The sequence below is a fragment of the Rhinatrema bivittatum genome, chromosome 8 (assembly GCF_901001135.1).
Source record: "Rhinatrema bivittatum chromosome 8, aRhiBiv1.1, whole genome shotgun sequence".
In the NCBI taxonomy this organism is placed as follows: domain Eukaryota; kingdom Metazoa; phylum Chordata; class Amphibia; order Gymnophiona; family Rhinatrematidae; genus Rhinatrema; species Rhinatrema bivittatum.
This window is the reverse complement of record NC_042622.1, coordinates 89,259,160-89,283,158: the sequence shown is the minus strand read 5'-3', so window position 1 is coordinate 89,283,158 and position 23,999 is coordinate 89,259,160. Positions and strand designations below refer to the sequence as shown.

Sequence of the window (23,999 nt, the reverse complement as noted above, 5' to 3'; positions counted from 1 at the left end):
TTTCAACCGCACGAGTGGTCTCTCAACCCCTCAGTAGCGAACTCAATTTTCCAACAATGGGGTTATCCTCAAATAGACCACTTTGCGTCACCTCAAAACCGCAAAGTAGAGAACTTCTGCTCTCTCACTCGCAGCCAACACTATCAGCCAAGAGACGTGTTCTCCCTCTCATGGGCAACCGATCTCCTATACTCATTCCTTCCACTTCCACTTCTCTCGAAGACTCTCATGAAGTTACGTCAGGACAAGGGAACCATGATCCTGATAGCACCCCACTGGCCGTGCCAAGTGTGGTTTCCAATACTTCAGGATCTCTCCATTCACAGGCACATTCCCTTGGGAAAGGACCCACTTCTCATCACTCAAAACGACGGGTGCCTACGCCACCCCAATCTTCAAGCCTTGTCCCTGACGGCATGGATGTTGAAAGGTTAATCCTTCAGCCACTTAACCTTTTTGAACCAGTTTCCCGTGTATTGATTGCTTCACGGAAGCCTTCCACGAGAAAATCTTATTCTTACAAATGGAACAGGTTTACATCATGGTGCTCTTCTCAATCCCTTGACCCTTTACCTGTCCAATCACGAAGTTTCTGGACTATTTCTGGCACTTGTCATAGTCAGGTCTAAAAACTTCTTCCATCAGAATGCATGTCAGTGCGGTTGCCGCCTTCCATAAAGGTGTTGGGATGTTCCTATTTCAGTACAACCCCTTGTAATACGTTTTTTGAAAGGCTTGCTTCACCTCAAGCCTCCTCTATTGTTAGCTTCGTGGACCCTTGGGCTGATCGGAACCAGAAGATGGACTGCCTTAGAGAGGTTGTGATACCGGTTCCAACCGGGAGGCGGCGAAGGCGGGCTCGCGGACAGCTGAGAGGAAGACACAAAGGGCCCTATGCGACCAAGGGCCAGGAGAAGAGGCTGACCTGGTGGAAGAGGATCTTCGCCCTGGAAGCCGGTACTCCCCCGAGAGGAGCTCGTAAGAGTCCGGCCGCTGGGACTTAGGAGATTCACCCTGGAAGCCGGTGTCCCCCCGGGAGGAGCCCGTAGGAACCCGGCCGCTGGGACTTAGGAGATCCCTACTGACGGAGTCGTTACTCACCAGGCCAGGGTCAGGTGCCGGAGGATCGCCGTCAGCCAGTCCGAGTCCAGAGCCAGAGGATCGTCGTCAGCCAGTCCGAGTCAAGAGCCAGAGGGGTACCGTAAGCCAAACCGAGTCGAGAACCAGAAAATCACCGAAGCCAAGCTGGAGTCAGGAACCAGGAAGAACCACGAGCCAATCCGAAGTCGAAAACCAGAAGATCAAGCGACGAGCAGGAACACAGCAACTGGGAGCAGGACGAACCTGGGAACCTCGTTGCAAGGCCCTGAGGAGAGGGACTGCAGGGCTTATGTAGCCCAGGCGCGTCTGACGTCACTGGAGGGAGGAGGCAGGTTTCCCGCGCCTGGCCCTTTAAGTCTCGGGCCGAGACGCGCGCGTGCACCTAGGGGGCGGAGCCAGCCGCGGCAGGACGCCGGCTGCTCCGGCGGCGCGGAAGCAGCATGGAGGAAGCGGAGGCAGGCCCGGGCGCCGCGTGGGGACGCCGGGAGCGCGGCGGTACGGGCCCCCGGAGGCCCGGGGAGGGCTGGGAAGGAGCGGAACCCCGGAGAGGTGAGCGAAGCTGCCGGGGCCGACCCGGAGCCGCAACATCTATGTCCTCCGGCCCCTTCTTGGGACCTCAACCTAGTTTTGGGTCGGCTCATGAAACCACCATTCGAGCCTCTTCAATCCTGTGACCTTCGATATCTCACATGGAAAGTGATTTTTCTTTTGGCAATTACTTCCGCTCGCAGAGTTAGTGAATTACAGGCTTTAGTTACCTATCTGCCTTACATTAAACTTCAGTAATCAACAATAAAGAAGCAAAAACCCTCTCCAATTAATACTCAATACGAAAAAGAAGAGGAAAAAGGATATAAATCCAATGTATATCTCATATAAACCAAAATAATTTAGAGCAACTTATATAACAGCTGATGACAATATCATCAATGATTGCCTCAAGATATCTCTCTGCAGCCTCTCGCCACTCAATGGGCCGCAAGCCGTAATCGGTCAATGAAGCAATAAGTTATTTGTAATCATTTACTGTCATCATGCTGTAAAAACTATACAAAAAAATTTTTAATAAAGAAAATTTTGTCTTAATAATGCTTTATAGTAGTGTCAAAAAACTGTGGTGAATACACCACTAGAAAATCTAAGAACCCCAATTCAGAAACCACTATCTTTCCCACATGTTAAACTACCCCAATCTAAAATACCTAATAACTAATACCCAAACGTCAAAGAAACATATACTTAGCATTAATTTGATACGACCCAAAAAGGGCTCATGCAGTGAAAAACACCGTCATCTCATTTAAAGCTGTCCTGTTGGGGACAGCTTTGAACAGGACAGCTTTAAATGAGATGACGGTGTTTTTTACTGCATGAGCCCTTTTTGGGTCGTATCAAATTAATGCTAAGTATATGTTTCTTTGACGTTTGGGTATTAGTTATTAGGTATTTTAGATTGGGGTAGTTTAACAAGTGGGAAAGATAGTGGTTTCTGAATTGGGGTTCTTAGATTTTCTAGTGGTGTATTCACCACAGTTTTTTGACACTACTATAAAGCATTATTAAGACAAAATTTTCTTTATTAAAAATTTTTTTGTATAGTTTTTACAGCATGATGACAGTAAATGATTACAAATAACTTATTGCTTCATTGACCGATTACGGCTTGCGGCCCATTGAGTGGCGAGAGGCTGCAGAGAGATATCTTGAGGCAATCATTGATGATATTGTCATCAGCTGTTATATAAGTTGCTCTAAATTATTTTGGTTTATATGAGATATACATTGGATTTATATCCTTTTTCCTCTTCTTTTACATTAAACTTCTGCAGGACCGGGCAGTACTCTGCACTCACCCTAAATTCTTGCCTAAGGTAGTTTCGGAGTTTCATCTCAATCAATCCATTATACTACCTACCTTTTTTCCCAGGCCCCATTCCAATCCAGGAGAGCAGGCACTGCATACCCTTTACTGTAAACGAGCTCTAGCGTTCTACCTAGACCGTACAGCTGCCCACAGGAAGAGCACTCAATTATTTGTCTCTTTCCATCCTATCAAATTGGGGCAGCCTGTGGGTAAGCAGATTCCTCCTGGTTAGCAGACTGCATATCTTTTTGCTATCAGCAAGCAGGCATTCCACTTCAAGACCGTGTTAAAGCACACTCTGTGAGGGCCATGGCGACTTCAGTAGCACAACTACGATCGGTGCCTCTTCCTGATATCTGCAGGGCTGCCACCTGGAGTTCTCTTTTACAGCCCATTATTGCCTAGACAAAGTCGGAAGACAAGATTCCACCTTCGGCCAGTCTGTCTTGCACAACCTATTTACAACGTGATGTACCAACACCCTTCCGCCTGCCTGATGGGGTTCAGGATGCCCTCAGCCAAATTTCATCCCAGGCCTAGTGCCTTGCACGCCTGAGTACATTTGGTGCATGTTCGGACATCCTCAGCTCGGTACTCACCCATATGTGAGGACTACTATCCTGCTTGTCCTGTGAGAAAGCAAATGTTGCTTACCTGTAACAGGTGTTCTCACAGGACAGCAGGATGTTAGTCCTCACGAAACCCGCCCGCCGCCCCGCGGTGTTGGGTTCGTTATGTTTCTTATTTTCTTTTTCGGCACTACCTGTAGCTTTTTAACAAGACTGAAGGGGGACCCCTGCTGGCTGCAGGGTTAGTGCCATGCTGGGCATGCCCAGTAGGGGCCAGTCAAAGTTCTGGAAACTTTGACAGAAGTGTTCCGTGATTGGGCTCCATCCTGTGAGGACTAACATCCTGCTGTCCTGTGATAACACCTGTTACAGGTAAGCAACATTTGCTTTCTCCGTGACAGAAGAACAAACAGCCACACAATCCCTTCCCCCTCCATAGAAAGTTGACCTGGCTTGGAAAAAGACTGAGAAGACTTGCATGTGGGGATGCTAGTACAGGAAAGCCCAAACATGCTCAGAAAATAAAATCAAACTTTCTGGGCTTTGAGAGTATGACCAGACTTGGCACTATTGGATGACATCACCCATTTTGTGTTACTGTTTGTTCTGCTGTCCATGTTGAACACCTGTTGCAGGTAAGCGATTTCACTTTGTATAGGTACATGTGAATACAGATTATGGGGAGCAGAATCTTTTGCACGGTTCAGTCTCTCCTTTTAAACCTCTACCCCACACCACCATTTGCTTATGATCATGCCTATTGGAAAATCTGGCTTCATTGTGCTTCTCCCATAACAACCTATCTCCTTGGTTGGGTCAGGCTGTGACTTCCGAAGAGTTGTACAACTATGCTGAGTCTGTGATGGACGATATGGTGAACAGGAGCAAGTATCTGAACTGCCTGCTGGTAAGTAACATTTCGCTAGTCTTATCACAGGTGGAATCTGAACATCTCTATCCTTTTCTTTCACTATTCCTTTCACTTGAGGGGCTAAGTTTGTAAGACATTCCATCAAATTACAAATTTCCATTTACTGGTGTTTTACATTAGGTTTCAGTTTTTAAATCATCTGATAAGGAAAAGCCTATTTTGTTGAGTAGTTGCTGACATCACAGGGTGCTTATAGGAATGTTTTACGTACTTAACATCATTGTATTGCACTGATTTCTTTTGAAATTAAATGCATGTTGTGGGTTGGATCTTTTGGACTTATACTAACATAAGACAAATTGCATGTGATGAATGGCATCATTAATGAACAAGCAAGGCAGCATTTAGTGTCAATGAACATATGATATGGCTTGGTATGGTACAGTATTTCTAATATTATTCTTTTTTCCCTTGTCCTAGGACTCGACCCCTGATTTAACTGAGCCTCCATTGCAGGGTTCTATTGCAGCAGCAGCTGCACGATCTGAAACTTTCCGACAGGAGACTAAAGTGACATTTTTAAACCATGAAAGCCTGCTGCAGCCAAGCCAAATGGGGAGGCTAGTGGTTGAAGATGCAGCTGTGAGCCTGATCAAGAGCATCCTTGAGTAGGTGATTTTAGAATATGAAAGGGAGTTAAGATGTACAGATGTGTCTCCCCTTAGCTGTCCTCCTCTTCCCTTTGTGTTTCAGGTCTCAGCATCCCCATAAAGAGCCAGAGCAAGAAAGAATAGACAGCCGCCAGGTGATTGGGATAGGTAGGAAAACATTTTATAGAAACATTTTGAACTATACTATTCACTCTAGGAAGGTATCTTCCTCTGCTCCTTGACATCTTCCCTGTGAGGTCTTAGGTTTTTTCCCATATACCTTTCAATTCTTTCCAATCTGTGTATTCTCTTCTATTTCACTCAAATGTAGTAAGAGAGTATCTTTTGTTTATTCTCTTGTATGTTTCTTTTAATTTTATAAGAATTTCTACAGATGGCCACAGCTCTGTCACCTCACTCTCCAGGTCAAGCCACCGATGGTACTTACAGCTCTATCACAACAGCAACAAAGAAATTAGGCCCTGCCCAGAACCAAGAGCTCTCAATACCATTGATAAGGTAAGGTCACTGAGAAGCAAAGGGACCTTTATAGCTGCATGTTCTTATATAATTCAGCCCTTTCTTAACTCTCTGGCCCTGCATTGTTACAGATATTTAGAATGAATAAAGATGCTTGTAATCAGGTTTAACTGTCTTCTAAATGTTCCAGTAACCCATGTGAGTTTTGTCCTTGTACATCTATATAACTTTTAGTATCATTAGAAGACATGAATATATCAAGGGGCGGATTTTAAGAGCCCTGCTCGCCTAAATCCGGGCGGATTTAGGTGAGCAGGGCCCTGCGCGCCGGTGCGCCTATTTTACATAGGCCTACCGGCGCGCGCAGAGCCCCGGGACTCGCGTAAGTCCCGAGGTTTGGCGAGGGGGGCGTGTCGGGGGGCGGGCCCGGTCGGCGCGGCGTTTTGGGGGCGTGTCGGCAGCGTTTTGGGGGCGGGCCCGGGGGCGTGGTTATGGCCCGGGGCGGTCCGGGGGCGTGGCCGCGCCCTCCGTACCCGCCCCCAGGTTGCGTCCCGGCGCGCTAGCGGCCCGCTGGTGCGCGGGGATTTACGTCTCCCTCCGGGAGGCGTAAATCCCCCGACAAAGGTAAGGGGGGGGTTTAGACAGGGCCGGGCGGGTGGGTTAGGTAGGGGAAGGGAGGGGAAGGTGAGGGGAGGGCAAAAGAAAGTTCCCTCCGAGGCCGCTCCGATTTCGGAGCGGCCTCGGAGGGAACGAAGGTAGGCTGCGCGGCTCGACGCGCGCCGGCTATACAGAATCGATAGCCTTGCGCGCGCCGATCCCGGATTTTAGTGGATACGCGCGGCTCCGCGCGTATCTACTAAAATCCAGCATACTTTTGCTTGCGCCTGATGCACCAGCAAAAGTACGCCAAATCGCACGGTTTGAAAATCTACCCCCAAATGTATTAACAACAGTAAGATTTAATCTAATGAAAATCAGTTTCCTGCTGGCCTGCATGCTGCCATGCTAAGGATCTCTAGATCTGGCCATCTGCAACCCAGGTCAGCTTGGGCTGAGCATGTTCACAGTCGCTTGGGTAGGAGGGAGTCATGGTCATTGTTAAGAGTGACACCTTGATGTCAGATTTAAGGCCCATGATACAGTCTCCTAATTAGAGTTTCTTATGGCATCCTCAATTCATCATTCAAGAAAATCAAGTGTATTACCGATATTAGTTCCAGAGTTGGATATCTGTTCCATGGTGGTTCCTCCCATTATGGATAACACATTTGTGTGAAGGTTGTGGATAGATTTTGTATCAAAATACATGACACAGTTAAAAATCCTTCCTAAAGAAACAACTCCTATTCCGGAAAAATTCACTAGACAACTGGAATCACTATCTCCAGTCTTGCCATCTCAAGAATCGCCAAGAAGAGATATGGCATCATTATCATTTGCAAGATAACTAATCTTATAGCTACTTTTCAGATACTAGATTCCCCAGGTCTGTCTCCATATCCTTATCCAAAAACCCTGAGGAACAGTACATCTTCAGATGACGTGTGATATTTTGCTTTTCTTCAAAAATGACTCAGTCAATACTTTTCACATTGCAAAAAGAACCTGAACCATATCAAGACTTTCTAGGTGTATTGAAATACATAAAGACACCCAAGCAGCTGGGTGCCAGTCCAGTGCATAAAAGTCTTAAAGACCTGCAGACCAAAATATGTGTTACCTCTGCCGCGATGTTGCCGGCGAAGTTCCGCGCGGGACAGGGCGTTCTTGGTCCTAATGGCGGCAGGGCTAGCTCGGCAGCGTCAGCAGCGTGGTCCCGTGCTAATCGGGGCGTTCCCTCCGGCGGTGACGCTAAGATATCCGCGTCAACGTCGGCAGCAAGGTCCCGCGGTATTCGGAGCCAGGACACGCCCCCATGACGTCAGACGCCGACAGGGGATCAGTCTGCGCGGGAACTCGGGCTATTTAAAGAGAGTCTTTTTCCTTTGCTCTCTGCTTCGGCCACGAGTGTTATTGGAGTTCCTGCGGTTGGATTATTTGCTGTATTCTCACTGCCCTGACCTGGACTGCCTATTGGATTACCCTGCCTGCCGCCTGCCTACTGGATTATCTGCTTTGGTTCCTGATTGCTTGCTGCCTGCCCTGACCTGGACTGCCTTTTGGATTACACTGTATTCCTCCCGTTCTGTGTTCCTCCTACAGAAGGTAAGCGGTCTACAACCTTGGTTCCACTAAAATCTGAGCAGCAGTCGTAACAATATGGGTGACTCCCCTTTCTATCTAACTGGTTGCCAGAAGGATAGATTTAAAATATAAAGTAAAAGAATGTTTAGAACATGATAAAACACTGCTGCCATATGATTCATTGGAAGTGAAATCAGCACTGAGAAGGACAAAAAGTTTGAAGATCTATTCACAGAACCCAACTGGAAAAAAATGTAGACTACTTGACAATTTAAGGAAAAAGATGTACCAATCTGCCATGTTAGAAAGTAAAATAGCCTATCAATTCCAAATAACCAGTATTTATATCATATCCTACAAAAGAAAAAGGAAGATACTCAATAATTCCCAGCGGATATTTAAATGTTCTATAATTCAATCTTTCAGAAGCTGAGTGTCCAAACAACTAACAAAGTCCATGTACAATAATTTTGACACATCATCCAGAGGTATAGCAATTGCTATAGCTGCGAGAAGATTAGTGTGGCTGAAGGCATCGGGCATCAGAGATGATGTACATGAAAAATTAGTGGATGAACTTTGCACAGGCAAGAACTTACTTTAGGAAAAAGTTAATGAAACTGTTACGTTATTAAAGAACAGTGTTCAACACTTCAAAAATGACTTCAGCCACAACAGACTCAACATCTTTTTGGAAGTGGTTTCACTTTCAGCTTTACAAGTGACAATTCTACTACCCTTGTAGACTGTTTACTCCATATCATTTTAAAAACAATATTTTCAGAATGATCCTCGAAAACAACAGTAAACTCAGCAGAGAAGACCAAGGGACAGAACTCAAGCCAAGCCTGCCTAGCAATAGCCTCAAAAAATATCACAGTTTTTTTGAGAATCAACAGCTTCCAGTGGAGGGGAGATTCAATTTTTTCATCACCAATGGGTCCTCATTTGGATATTAAGCATTGTATTCAAGGGCTACCATTTAATTTTGTAATATTTCCACCGGTAATTCCTCAGACCCCCACATCAAATTCTCAAGGATTAGTTGCCTATTTTGCAACAAAATATAAATTATCTTCTTGTTATGCTCAGGCTTGTGAACCCTTGGACCGACGGGAGGATGGTATACCTGAGAAGATGGATCCGTAGGTTCTCCCGTCAGGTGGCGAGGCAGAGCAGAAGATGCGACCAGCTGACCTTCGGCACTGGAGACTGAGGCGACTGTGGAGGCAGACGAAGAGTCGTGACGTCAAGGAGAAGAACTGTGTCTTCGCCACTGGAAGTCCGGGATCCCCCCAGGAGGAGCCCGTAGGGACCTGGGCCGCTGGGACTTAGGTGGGCCCTTGGAGACGATGGTCCAGAAGAAGTCCAAGATCAAGTGCCAGAGGGTCATCGCTTACCAGTCCGAGGTCACACACCAAGGGATCGCCGCTTGCCAGTCCGAAGTCACACACCAGGAATCACCGCTTGCCAGTCCGAAGTCAGGAACCAGGAATCACTAAGACGAGACAGGAACCAAGAAGCAAGTCCGAACACAAGAAGACTACCGAAGCAAGCAGACTCAAACAACGCTGGAAGGACGTCTCCTTATATACTTCCTCTGCTCTGGCTCATTGGAAATAGCTGTAGGTAGTTAAAGGGATGAGGTCCTTTAAATCTAGTAAGGAGGCACGGCCTCGCGCCTAAGATGGCGGCAGCCATCTTGGATTTCGGCCGCGGAGGAGAAGCTGCCTGATGCCACGAAGGAGGAGTAGGGACAGCTCCCAGCCCAGAGGCCACCCCGGAGGCCCGCGCCGGTGCGCAGGAACGACGGGCATCGGATAACAACAACTTCCCCCGATGCTGCTGCGGCGGGTCAGGTAGGGATCCGCGGCCATCCATGGCCGTGGAACACAACACTTCTATTATCTCAAGCAATGGAGCCAGTTCAAATCTCACAAAAAACACAGGGGCAGATTTTCAAAGGGTTACGCATGTAATATACCCGTGTAACCCTTTAAAACCTACCCCTGCGAGCACCGAGCCTATTTTGCATAGGCTCGGTGGCACGCGCAAGCCCCAGGACGCGCGTATGCCCCGGGGCTTTGAAAAAGGGGAGGGCCGGGGGGAGGGCCGGAGGCAGAGCGGCGGTCCAGGGGTGGTCTCAAGTCCTCCAGCACAGCAGCTGTGCCGGGGGTTGGCGCATTGGCAGCTGGCCGGCGCGCACAAGTTACACCTGCCAGAGGCAGGCGTAGCTCCTGCAATAAAGGTGGGGGGGGGATTTAGATATGGCAGGGGGGTGGGTTAGATAGGGGAAGGGAGGGGAAGGTGGTGGGGAGCGAAAGGAAAGTTCCCTCCGAGGCCGCTCCGATTTCAGATTTAAACTCAGGTGAAAGCCACCTGACTTTTTTGGGATGAGAAAATATTTTGAGTAAAAAACTGTGGGGCAGATTTTTAATCTTACGCGCGTGCGGTACATTTGTGCGCGCTACCCGGCACGCATAAATGTACACCCGATTTTATAACATGCGTGCGCTGCCACGCGCATGTTATAAAATCCAGGGTCGGCGCGCACAAAGGGGTGCACACTTGTGCACTTTGCGCGTGCTGAGCCCTAGGAAAGGCCCGATGGCTTTCCCAGTTCCCTCCGGGCTCGGCGCGCGCAAGGTGCACAAGTGTGCACCCTCTTGTGCGCACCGACCCTGGATTTTATAACATGCGCGTGGAGAAGGGAAGTATTGGACTTCAGGCTCCTATACATTTTTTGTTTTTTTCTTTGCAGTGCCACTTAACCAGATATCTTTGAAGCAGGTCTAAATTTCTTTTCGTTGATAAGCAGGGCATTTAGCCATGCATACTGGGTGATGTCATCGTGATGTCACGAAGGCGGGCTTTCTCTCTAAGCTCAAAGAGCTTTGAAGTGCGCATGATCTCAACTTCCCGTGCTCCTCGAGCTTCCCTCAGTTTTTGTTTTCCGCGGTACTGAACGGACGTGTGGAACTCTCTCTCATCACCTCAGAAGACAAAAAAAACCCTTCACTTCGATGAAGAAACGAAGACAAGATGCCTAGAAGCCCTGGATTCAAGTACTGCTCATGCGGTAAGTTTATGTTGGTAACCGACGGGCATAACTATTGTTATTTATGCCTCGGTCCCGATCATGATCAGGCCACATGCAGGGACTGTGGAAGAATGTCCCCGTGAGACAGAAGACAGAGGGCAGAGAAAATGGAGAGGTTGAGGCACTCATACCCCCTCTATGGCGGGTATAAGATCAACAAAGTCCTCCCCGGCTAAGCAGAAACCCCGGTCTGAGACTTCTCGACGCGCACATTCGGCTTTGGAGAGCCGTGCACCACAGACTGCGTCGTCAACCACGCAGATTGTGACGAGTGCCGCTTTGGATACGACGCATGTGCCGTTAAAGCCTGCGTCGAGTCGCCCTACTCTGCCTCATCTGACGCGTTCGACGCGTCAACCCCATTGAAATCGTCAAAAGCCACGATGCATCTAAGAAGGCTACGATGCAACACGATGCATCTGATAAGGCTACGATGCATCTCATTCATAAGCATAAGAAGACTACTCATACTCCTTCAGAGATCCCAAAGACAATCCCTGAGTTGCCTGAAAAACCAAAAAAATCAACATCAAAAACAAAGCATGTTACACCGCAATCTGGAGCATCATCTTCAGCCTGATCTGCTCTGCAACACTCTGCATTCTTACACGGAGATCACCACTCTCCTTTCTCGGTATTATCCGACCTTATAATTTATGAACCGGCTGGAAATTGGGACTCATCACCAGATATACTTTCTCAGCCTCAATGTCCCAAAAAGAGACCAACATCTCCAACAGCTGAATAAACGATGTCTCACATCACTTCTCTATTACATAGTTTTTTCCAGGGTTACCTCCGGATCCAAATATTCTTCCACAGGATCCTCAAGATCCTGCATCGCCGAATATTTCTCCTCCAAATCTACCGTCTCTGACACATTCCGATTCTTCTGTGTCATCCAAACAAACAGTCTCTCCAGTGTTCTCTCCCCCATCACCTCCAGGAAGTTCAACGGATATTCCTTCAGACCCTCCACAAGAGCTACCTCAGCCAACGTCTCCTCCTGAAGATCTTACTTTCACTAAATTCTTGGAGAAGCTGGGTTTAGCTCTTAACATAGAGACTCGAAAACTTCCAGACCGAGATCGGAAGCAATGCAAATTCTGCAAATTCTAGATGTTCCATCTGAGCCCACTGCTCTTCCTCCACATCAAATTCTAGAGGGCCTGATGGACAAGGCATGGGATACCCCACTCCTTCTCATCCCAGTTTCCAAAAAACTGGATTTAAAATATAGAATGCAAAGACATCCTACTACTCGAATGTTCAAGTCCCTCACAATTCAATAGTAGTAGAATTGGCGATCAAAAGAGCCAATAAGAACAGGCTTTACTCTAACACGCCTCCAGGAAAAGATAATAAACTGTTGGATGATTTTGCAAAAGAGATCTATCAAAATTCACTGCTGAATTCTCGCATTAATCACCATTAGTTTTATATCATCCAATATCTTTTCAACTGTACGCAAAAACTACAGTCTTTACTACACACTGCATAAGGAGACTCTTCCTTGCCTCAGCCACTCTTTGATTTGCAGGAAGGTCTGCATCATTTATTGCGCACTTCGTACGAAGTTTTTGACACTTCAGCACGTTCATCTGCAACCTCGGTCTCAGCTAGACGTCTGGCATGGCTTCAAGCCAGCAGTATACAGGACGGTGTTCATGACTATCTGGCTAATTTACCATGTAGGCCAGACAACCTATTTGGAGACAAACTTCAGGAGACCGTGTCTTTAATCAAAGAACAGAATATTGCAGTTCAGTCTTTGGTGGCTCCTTTAGACACGCCATCTACGTCCAGGCATTATTTTCCCCAATATAAAAGAGGTTACTACTACTGCAGATCATACCGTTACTATCAACCCTATCAATCCAACTATAGGCCACAGCCTTTTCAACAACAACAGTCTCAATCTCAAATGCAGGGACAAAGACCACATCAGAGAACCCAGAGGTCACAAAAACCTCAGGCTACTCAACCACCACCTAAACAATCTTTTTAAGTTCACCTGCCACAACAGCAGTTTATGTAGGAGGAAGACTATTTTTGTTCCATTCCCAATGGTCCCATATCACCACGGACCAATGGGTGTTGAGCATTATATCACGAGGATACCGTCTGCGTTTCAGCCCCATTCCAACACTTTGTCATCTCATTCATCCCAAGACTCCATTGATTCAAGTTCCTTCGCTCCTGAAGGAAATTTCAATCCTCCTTCAACAGAAGGCTATCTGGCCAGTGCCTTCCAATCAAATAGAGAACTGTTTCTACTCCCAATACTTCCTCATTCCCAAAAAATCAGGAGGCCTTCACCCTATCTTGGATCTTCGAGCACTCAACAAACATCTGGCAAAGGAATAATTCAAGATGACCTCTCTCAAGATGGTCCTCCCCTTTCTCCAGACAAACGACTGGATGTGCTCACTCGATCTAAAAGATGCTTACACTCACATCCCGATTCACAAACATTGTTGGTGATACCTCTGTTTTCAAGTGTCGAACCAACACTACCATTACCAAGTGCTTCCCTTTGGTCTCTCCTCAGCCCCAAGAGTCTTCACAAAATGTCTTGCTGTTGTTGTGGCACCCTTATGTAAACAGGGCATAAACATTTTTCCTTATTTAGACGACTGGTTAATTTTATTTTATGATGCACAGTTAGTAAAAAATCACATAGAACACACACTCCTCTGTCTAGAAAACCTGGGTTGGATAATAAACTTTGAAAAATCTCAACTCCATCCAACCTAAAACATTCAATTCATAGGAGTGATCATCCGAACCCCACTTTCCAGAGCTTTTCTACCTCCAGAAAGAATCCAAAACTTACGGTCGCTTGTTCAAACTCTGTTACGTCGGGAAAAAGTTCCAGCTCGGCACATTATGGTACTATTAGGTCATATGGCCGCAGCAATACATGTGGTCCAAAACATTCGACTCCACATCAGATGACTCCAAGGGGGCCTAAAATCTCAATGGAACCAACTCACTCAACCAATGTCTCACAAAGTACGGGTTACGAACTCCATGAAAAAAGATATCCGATGGTGGCTTCAACCATCTATCTTGGAGGAAGGGAGCCCATTCCATCACCCCCCTCATCAATTAATTCTCACCACGGATGCTTCAACAAAGGGATGGGGAGTGAATTGGGAAGGGAATAAAATGCTGTGGTTTTCTAAGTGATCTGTGAATTGGGTGTTGACAACTTTTTCCATGATTTTTGTAAGGAGGGGGAGGTTTGAGATGGACCTATTATAGTTGGTAGGATCAGAGGGATCGAGATTGGGTTTTTTAAGGATAGGCTTGACTACGACCTGTTTTAAGCAGTCAGGGACTTTGCCATGAGAGAGTGAGCAGTTGATTATCTGGCGCCTATACAGCGTCTATAGGCGCCTATACAGTAGGCGCCTATACAGCGCCTACTGTATAGGCGCTGTATAGCGCCTATACAGTAAAATGGATTGCGCTTCATGGACACGCATTGGACGCGGCTTGCATTTGCATGCCATTTAAATACAATATCGAGCGGTAGGTGATCCAAACTGTGCGTGCGGCAAACTCGGGTGCGCCGGGCACTAACACACCTCTTTTTACTGCACCTTACTGTATCGGCCCGTAGATTAGTCAGATAACATTGAAAATCAATGTTTACACAGCTTAGTTGGATAGCCAGCTCTGCCCTGGAAAATACCCACTCTCCACCCAGTTATCTGGCTATCTTGGGGCCTGCCAGCACTGCATGATTTTCAAATCCTGCTGTTCAGCTAAGTCTGAACTTAGCTAGAGAAATGGCACAGAATACAGACCTCTTTGTGTTGGCAGCCCACAGAAAGCTGTAAAACCAGGCTACTGAGATAAATGCCATCTGGCATTTGGAGAGAACTGGAAGAATCAATGTAAATCAAGTCTGTCTTTCCTCATACAATCTAGGTTGTACATTCTAAACAATGACAGTTTGGCTGAACTTGACATTTGTAAGGTGATCAACTTTTGGAATGGAGTATGTCTTGTTGCTAGTTACTGGGGGTTACTGACATTCTATTGGGACTGCCAGAAAGCTGGGAGAGGGATAGAAATAGGAACAGACCATGCTCAGATGCCATGCAGTAACATGGCTTCTGAGCAAGGCAGTGGTAGGGATGGCTTTTATTTAGTTAACGAAAGTCATATACTGAGTGCTGAAAGGATATTTGAATATGTTTGGTGTTTTTTAGTTTCAGACATTTTAAAGGAAAAATCGCCCACATTCTCTGGGAGAGTAACAACATGTTGCTGGCTCTTGCTGAGGTAGGAATGCTTACTTTAATCTAAATGTCATCTAGCAATGGTCATACTATATCTTGCTATTGTTAACTATGTAAAGTTGTGTATATGGGATGCTCTGTATATATTATGTTGCATCAGAACAGATGTATGGCTCGTTCCCCTGCCATCAAAACATGTATACATAAAATGATGAAGCCCATCAAAAGCCAGTATTCTCTGTTTCCAGCAGCTGTTCTGGTCTGGTGGAACAAGAATGTGTATCCCAGGTACTTGGTTTCTCCATCCTGGTGGAGTATTTTGTCTTGGAGCTATTTCTTATTGGCAGTATTCCTTGGGCCAGGCTGCAGATTTGTCAGTTTAGTGAGCCCAATTAAGTGACCCATACCTTGCTAGATTTGGGGGTTAAGAGTGTTGGTAGGATCCTCTCAGAAAGCTCTTTCTCTCCTTCTTTCCTCTCTCCTTTCGTTCTCCCCTCCAACTTTTCTTGAATAAAGTTTATTAAAAAGAAAAGCACAGAAGAAGGAAAGCGGAGGGAACAGAAGAGTGAAAACAATGGACAGTGGTTGGCTCCATCCCTTATAGAAGGGGAGTGGTAATTTAGGAGCCAGTGTTTTAAGTGCCGTAACTTTGCTTCTCAACACCCTGATGGTTGCATGTGGATAGCTGAATATGGTCAGCACTGCAGAGACTGCTTGGCTCCCAACACGCCTGCAGTGTTGCCAGTCTCTGTAGTGTGTGAGGAGCGCAACCCCAATGCTGGCAAGCAGGGGACAGTATCCAAAGTGAATGCATCATTTTCTGTGGAGACCAGGTCCTCTTATGGTAGAAGTTCTTTGAAGAGCCACGGTGAAAGCCGCATGGGTACTGAGCCAGATTTGGCTGTCTCAGCAGAAACAGCTGCCATTTTGGAGCTCTCCTGCATTTTTCATCTGCTCCTTGTTTACATGATATGGGACAGGGGGATTCTCTGGTTCTGTTTTCTGTGGAGAAAATTGCCTTTGAACCTATTCCTGATTCCTCCCTTTCTTCTCAAAGGGAATTTTCTCCTGAATAATTTTGCTTCCTTCAACAGGCCTTCTATGTAATTCAGAGGCCCGGTGAAGAGGGGGGGGGGGGAAGCTGGGGTGTTCGCAGCTAGTAGTCCCTTCCTTCATTCGATTGGCATGGCTGTGTGGCAGAAGCATGCAAGGTGGCTCCAGCTGATGGTGATGAGGAAGAATCCTCATAGAAAGGGTCTCTGTCTTCATGGCCTCATCAGGCTAACGTTGCTTCACTTACTCATCTTGGTAGAGGGGAAGACAGTCCATATCTTATCCAACAAGGCCACAGCAGTTGCTTATGCGAACAAACAAGGAGGCACCTACAGTCAAGGGGTGTCAGAGTTGATGAGTTTCTGTTCCAGTAGGCAGAACAGATTCTTCTGCATATCTCTGTAGCTCATATTGCAAGGCTGACAACATTCAAACAGATTTTCTCAGCAGAAACACCGTATTCTGGAGCGTGGAAACTCAGCAAAGAGGCTTTTCAAAAGATAATTGCTGGTTGGGGCTCACTTCAGATGGATTTAATGGCAACTCACAAGAACACCAAGGTGCTTCAGTTCTTCAAATGACACAGGGAGTATGGGTGCATAGGGAATAGATGCCCTAGTTCAGTCTTGTTTCCTCCCTGGCTGCTGATAGGAAGGGCGTTGAGATTCACCATGCTTTAGTAGTTTTGCTAGCTTCAGATTGGCCAACAGTACCCTAGTATGTAGACTTCAAGTTGATTCTCCTCTAAGGTTTCTCAGGACTAGAGGTCCATTAGTTCAAGGTCCAGTTCTCATAGAAGATCCAGCTCCATTTTATCTTATTTGAAAGGTTGCGGCTGCGCATAAAAGAATATTCTTCCTCTGTGTAACCCCCCCACTTTTCCTCACAGTTACCTTTGGGTGCTGCAGGGGTAAGGAGTTACACTGCTCCAACCCCGGGAACAGCAGTAATCCACCAGGGACCACCAGTTGAGGACCAGAAAAAGTTTGGGAGGCCCAAGGGAAGACTTACCACAGCTTAACACAGTGTCCAATGCCCACACCAAAGTTGGTTCCAAAATGAAAATTATTTGTAAATCCGAAAGGCAAACAGAATAAATAGTAGTCTTAAATTGGATAGCAGTATAAATGTTATGCTCGTCGCCCGCAGCAACCCCGTGGTGCAACCCTCATACCTTGCTGCACAGCCTGCGGGACCCAGTTCCTCTTCCCTGGCGGCGGTGGGTCACCGGCTCCAACCTCGGGCATCCACCAGCGCCTCTGGCCTTGCATCTTCTCCTGGGCCTTCCAGCCAGGACCCCTCCGTCTGCCGGTCCTCTCCGGGTGGGCAACAGAGAGACACCTCCAGTGGCGCTGCACTTTCCTCTAGGCGCACACGCGCAACACCTTGAGACCTTTAAAGGGCCCGCGGTGAGAACCAGGCTGCGGACCCGGATGATGACGTCATGTATTGCATCGTATAAATTCCCTGGTTTTCCAATGAAGCTTTGCCTTTGCAACAAGTCTCCTTGGTTTGCCTGTTCCTGGTTTCCAAGTGCTCGTTGCTTCTCCGTGTTCCTGATCCTGTTCCTGTGTCTTCGGTTCCTGGTTCCTGTGTTCGTCTTGTCTTCTCGTATTGATTGTCTTCCTGGTACTGACTTCTGCTACGTCCTTCTGCTGACTTCGCCTGCCTTCTCTAAGCCTAACCTCTGCTACGTCCGACCTCGCCTGCCTTCTCCAAGCCTGACCTCAGCTATGTTCGACTTCGCCTGCCTTCTCCAAGCCTGGCCTCTGCTACGTCCAACTTCGCCTGCCTTCTCCAAGCCTGACCTCAGCTATGTCCGACCTCACTTGCCTTCTCCAAGCCTGACCTCTGCTATGTCCGACTTCACCTGCCTTCTCAGTGCCTTGACCATTGCTATGCCTGACCACGTCTTCTCTGTACCCTGACCATTGCTATGTCTGACCACCTCTGCCTTCTTCTTGCCCTGATCTTTGCTATGGACGACATTGTTATAGACTCTCTCTCATCCAGAGTGCTATGTTGCGTGCTACACCTTCCATTGGCCACCACCTTCCATTCACGCTCAACAGTGATGCCTCTGTCTCTATCCTCTGGATGTGGACTCTTAAGGCCTCAGCCTTTCCTTGCTCAGGCACCTCCAGCTACTCCTTGTTCCTTGGTGCTTGAGTTTCAGTTCCGTAGCCCGTCCGGGGTAGAACTACACCATCTGCTGGCTGCTGTCTCTGGGCTGAACTATCTGCCGTTGTTGTTCAAACTTGAGGCCTGCCTAAGTCCTGCCAGCCCCGGCACCCAAAGGCTCAACCCGAGGGAACGTGGGCTGGTATAGGTGAAGCTCCAGTGGCTTCTAGCTTCAGCCTACTCCACCTGCTGACGGTGGGGACCCGTAGGCCCTTGCCCATGGGTAGCATCAACCCCACCTCAGCCCAAGAATCCACCTCCAGCGCAAAAATAAAGACCCACAAAACTGAAAGAAGTTCAATTTTCTCACTCTTCTATGAGCAGGAGGAATCCAACAAAGACCACATTTCAGCCCCAAGGCCTCTGGGGCAACATCCTTTCTTAGGCAGTTTGTATACTGGAGCTTTCCAAGACAAGGAATTACCTTTTTGTTTAATAGGGTATCCAATGGGAACACTGAGAGGAGAGGATCACCTTGCTGGTGGCTGAAAGGAATCAGTAAGTTTTTGCTTGGGACATTGTCTTTTCTAAAATTACTAGGGCAAAGTTAACTATTTGGGAACATTATTTAGTGTGTTTGTGTATGTGTGCTTTTAATAGTCAGAGAGGCAGTGAATAAACAAGTTAGACTGTTTGTATCTTTAAATAGTCAGTCAATAAGGTAGCTAGTAAGCAGTAGGTAGTGTGTTTATTTTTAAAAGTCTGCAGAACTGAGTGTTCTGCAGACTTTTAAAGAGCTGAGTGTTTGTATTTAATACAAACTGAGTGTTTGTATTGGAAAAAAACAAAACAAAAAAAGTAGCCAGAAGCTAGAAATAAGCTAGGAGCAGTGTATACCTAAGTAAAAAGGTTGAATAGTTCAGCTCAGTTACTCACCTTGGAAAGGTGTTGAGATAGTGTGATTGGGTTTGAATAGGTACCAACATTTGTTAATCAAGAGAGCAGTGAGTCACTCTGGCTGACTAACTGAAGTTAGACTTTTTGTATTTCCCAACCCACCCACCCCTAGCTCATCTCTTAATTTATAGGCAGGTGCCACTTTCACAAAAAAAAAAAATCAACAAAAACTTTATTGAGAATTCGATCAGACCTCAGTAGGCCACTACCAGACACATAGTGAATTCACTAATACATTTAAAGGACGTTAGACACATTCCTACTCCCATAGCAACCTAAAACTTAACTAGGAACTGATCAAAATTGAAATGAAGGCAGCAGTCCAGCAGCAAGAGGGGGGCTTCCCAGTCTTTTGCATAGAGTGTCACATGTATGATTTTTTTACCCACTGGTGAGAAGTTATACATGTGCATGCGATGCAAAGAGCTTCTGGCTCTCAGAGAACGAGTCTGATCTCTGGAGGCTAGAGTGGCAGACCTGGAGGAGCTGAGGCACACAGAGAGGTATATAGATGAGACCTTCAGGGACATAGAGTCAAGTCCCAACTTCAGACTGGCAGCCCTGGTGCTGCCTTGGAGGAAGAAGGTCTCATGATGGGAGAGCATCAACCAGGTGCAGCAGGAAAGGATCCTGTAGCAAGGACCTGCTCTCCAGGTGATGCATTGTCCTTTCGCACTGAGGATATCTCCCCAAGACCTACTGCCCAGGAGGGAAGGGTTAGGTCGGCAGTCATAGTTGGTGATTTGATTATTAGGAATATAGATAGCTGGGTGGCTGGTGGGCGTGAGGATCGCCTGGTAACATGCCTACCTGGTGCGAAGGTGGCGGACCTCACGCGTCACCTAGATAGGATTTTAGACAGTGCTGGGGAGGAGCCGGCTGTCGTGGTACATGTGGGCACCAATGACATAGGAAAATGTGGGAGGGAGGTTCTGGAAGCCAAATTTAGGCTCTTAGGTAGAAGGCTTAAATCCAGAACCTCCAGGGTAGCATTCTCTGAAATGCTTCCTGTTCCACGCGCAGATCACCAGAGGCAAGCAGAGCTCCGGAGTCTCAATGCGAGAATGAGACAATGGTGCAAGGAAGAGGGATTCAGTTTTGTTAGGAACTGGGGAACCTTTTGGGGAAGGGGGAGTCTCTTCCGAAGGGATGGGCTCCACCTTAACCAGGGTGGAACCAGACTGCTGGCGCTAACCTTTAAAAAGGAGATAGAGCAGCTTTTAAACTAGAACAAAGGGGAAAACCGACAGTCGCTCAGCAGCGCATGGTTCGGAGAGAGGTATCTTCAAAGGATACTAATGATGCATTAGAATTAGGGCATCCCAACAGTGAGGTTCCAATAATTAGAAAAATAGTCCAAGTGCCTGAAACTAAAAACTCACCTGAGCTAAAAAATTCTAACTTATCCCTATCAATTAAAAAGCAGAATGAAAATACAAACAAAAAACAAACTTTGAAATGTTTGTATGCTAATGCCAGAAGTCTAAGAAGTAAGATGGGAGAATTAGAATGTATAGCAGTGAATGATGACATAGACTTAATTGGCATCTCAGAGACATGGTGGAAAGAGGATAACCAATGGGACAGTGCTATAACGGGGTACAAATTATATCGCAATGACAGAGAGGAGCACCCGGGAGGAGGTGTGGCGCTTTATGTCTGGGATGGCATAGAGTCCAACAGGATAAACATCCTGCATGAGACTAAATACAAAATTGAATCTTTATAGGTAGAAATCCCTTGTATGTCGGGGAAGACTATAGTGATAGGAGTACACTACCATCCACCTGGTCAAGATGGTGAGACGGACAGTGAAATGCTAAGAGAAATTAGGGAAGCTAACCAAATTGGTAGTGCAGTAATAATGGGAGACTTCAATTACCCCAATATTGACTGGGTAAATGTATCATCAGGACACGCTAGAGAGATAACGTTCCTGGATGGAATAAATGATAGCTTTATGGAGCAATTGGTTCAGGAACCAACAAGAGAGGGAGCAATTTTAGATCTAATTCTCAGTGGACCACACGACTTGGTGAGAGAGGTAACGGTGGTGGGGCCGCTTGGCAATAGTGATCATAATATGATCAAATTTGATTTAATGACTGGAAGAGGAACACTGTGCAAATCCAAGGCTCTCGTGCTAAACTTTCAAAAGGGAAACTTTGATAAAATGTGAAAAATTGTTAGAAAAAAACTGAAAGGAGCAGCTACAAAAGTAAAAAATGTCCAAGAGGCATGGTTAAAAGGGGAGGTGAAAGAAGCTTTTTTAGCCAAAAGATCTTCATTCAAAAATTGGAAGAAGGATCCAACAGAAGAAAATAGGATAAAGCATAAACGTTGGCAAGTTAAATGTAAGACATTGATAAGACAGGCTAAGAGAGAATTTGAAAAGAAGTTGGCTGTAGAGGCAAAAACTCACAGTAATAACTTTTTAAAATATATCTGAAGCAGAAAGCCTGTGAGGGAGTCAGTTTGACCGTTAGATGATCGAGGGGTTAAAGGGGCACTTAGAGAAGATAAGGCCATCGCAGAAAGATTAAATGATTTCTTTGCTTCGGTGTTTACTGAAGAGGATGTTGGGGAGGTACCTGTAATGGAGAAGGTTTTCATGGGTAATGACTCAGATGGACTGAATCAAATCACGGTGAACCTAGAAGATGTGGTAGGCCTGAATGACAAACTGAAGAGTAGTAAATCACCTGGACCGGATGGTATACACCCCAGAGTTCTGAAGGAACTAAAAAATGAAATTTCAGACCTATTAGTAAAAATTTGTAACCTTTCATTAAAATCATCCATTGTACCTGAAGACTGGAGGATAGCAAATGTAACCCCAATATTTAAAAAGAGCTCTAGTGGCGATCCGGGAAACTACAGACCGGTTAGCCTGACTTCAGTGCCAGGAAAAATAGTGGAAAGTGTTCTAAACATCAAAATCACAGAACGTATAGAAAGACATGGTTTAATGGAACAAAGTCAGCATGGCTTTACCCAAGGCAAGTCTTGCCTCACAAATCTGCTTCACTTTTTTGACGGAGTTAATAAACATGTGGATAAAGGTGAACCGGTAGATGTAGTAAATTTGGATTTTCAGAAGGCGTTTGACAAAGTTCCTCATGAGAGGCTTCTACGAAAAGTAAAAAGTCATGGGATAGGTGGCGATGTCCTTTCGTGGATTGCAAACTGGCTAAAAGACAGGAAACAGAGAGTAGGATTAATTGGACAATTTTCTCAGTGGAAGAGAGTGGACAGTGGAGTGCCTCAGGGATCTGTATTGGGACCCTTACTTTTCAATATATTTATAAATGATCTGGAAAGAAATACGACAAGTGAGGTAATCACAAAATTGTTCAGAATAGTTAAATCACAAGCAGATTGTGATAAATTGCAGGAAGACCTTGTGAGACTGGAAAATTGGGCATCCACATGGCAGATGAAATTTAATGTGGATAAGTGCAAGGTGATGCATATAGGGAAAAATAACCCATGTTATAATTACACAATGTTGGGTTCCATATTAGGTGCTACAACCCAAGAAAGAGATCTAGGCATCATAGTGGATAATAGGGATGTGCAGACCAAAAGTTTAAGTTCATAAGTCCATAAGTCAAAAGGGGGGGTCATTTGCGGTCAATATGGACATATGGAGAATTCCATAAGTTGAGTCTATGTCCATATGTGCAAATAAAAATTTAAACCCCTCACCCGCCTTAATCCCCCCCCCCCCCAAGACTTACCAAAACTCCCTGGTGGTCCAGCGGGGTCAGGACGCCATTTCTGAACTCCTTTGCAAGGAGCACGTGAGGTCGGCGTCACGTCGGAGTGACGGGCCTCCTGACCCCCCCAAGCTGGCCAAAAGTGCCTTTTGGGCCCAACGAGGGGTCCGGGAGCGAACCCGAGGGGAATCACGTGACGTCGGCGCCACGTCGGAGTGACGCGGCGTCACGTGATTCCCCTCGGGTTCGCTCCCGGACCCCTCGTTGGGCCCAAAAGGCACTTTTGGCCAGCTTGGGGGGGTCAGGAGGCCCTAACCCTAACCCCCCCAAGCTGGCCAAAAGTTCCTTTTGGGCCCAACGAGGGGTCCGGGAGCGAACCCGAGGGGAATCACGTGACGTCGGAGTGACGCGGCGTCACGTGATTCCCCTCGGGTTCGCTCCCGGACCCCTCGTTGGGCCCAAAAGGCACTTTTGGCCAGCTTGGGGGGGTCAGGAGGCCCCCCCAAGCTGGCCAAAAGTGCCGTTTGGGTCCAACGAGGGGTCCGGGAGCGGAACCGCGATGGACCACGTGACGTCGGTGTCACGTCGGAGTGACGCGGACGTCACGTGATTCCCCGCGCGTCCGCTCCCGGATTCTCACGGAACTTTTGGCCAGCTTGGGGAGTTTTGGTAAGTCTTGGGGGGGGGGGGATTAAGGAAGGTGAGGGGTTTAAATTTTTATTTAGATCAACAATCGCGATTTCCAACATATTCAACATAGCTATGTTGAATAAGTTGGAAATCCGATCATTTACGCCTCATCACTTTTTTAAGTTAAAAAAAAAAAAAAGTTGCGTTTTACATTTAAGTTCAAAACGAATGCACACCTCTAATGCCCACAAAGCCATTAGAGCTAAAGGGAGAGCTTGTAGCCAGGTTAAGTGTGCTGCAGCCATGATAATGCCCAGCTTAGTTTTTAGCCTGCCATTGAAGTTTTCTATAAGGGCAGAGGCTTGAGGTCTGTAAGGTGTGCGAAACCTTAGAGAGATTCCTAATGCATTACTTAATGATACAATGATGTGATTCACAAAGTGTTTC

At 46.6% G+C, this 23,999-nt stretch overlaps 1 protein-coding gene across 3 annotated transcripts in view; it reads left to right on the top strand.

Annotated features, from left to right (window-relative positions):
• Nucleotides 1–23,999, top strand: part of CCDC180 (coiled-coil domain containing 180) — a 597,826-nt gene that overhangs the window by 479,779 nt on the left and 94,048 nt on the right. For all 3 annotated transcript variants that reach the window (XM_029611950.1, XM_029611952.1, XM_029611951.1), the window contains 5 exons: nt 4,355–4,441; nt 4,886–5,073; nt 5,159–5,223; nt 5,439–5,574; nt 15,043–15,115. In XM_029611950.1, coding sequence (XP_029467810.1) covers nt 4,355–4,441; nt 4,886–5,073; nt 5,159–5,223; nt 5,439–5,574; nt 15,043–15,115 — 549 coding nt within the window. The remainder of the gene's footprint in view (nt 1–4,354; nt 4,442–4,885; nt 5,074–5,158; nt 5,224–5,438; nt 5,575–15,042; nt 15,116–23,999) is intronic.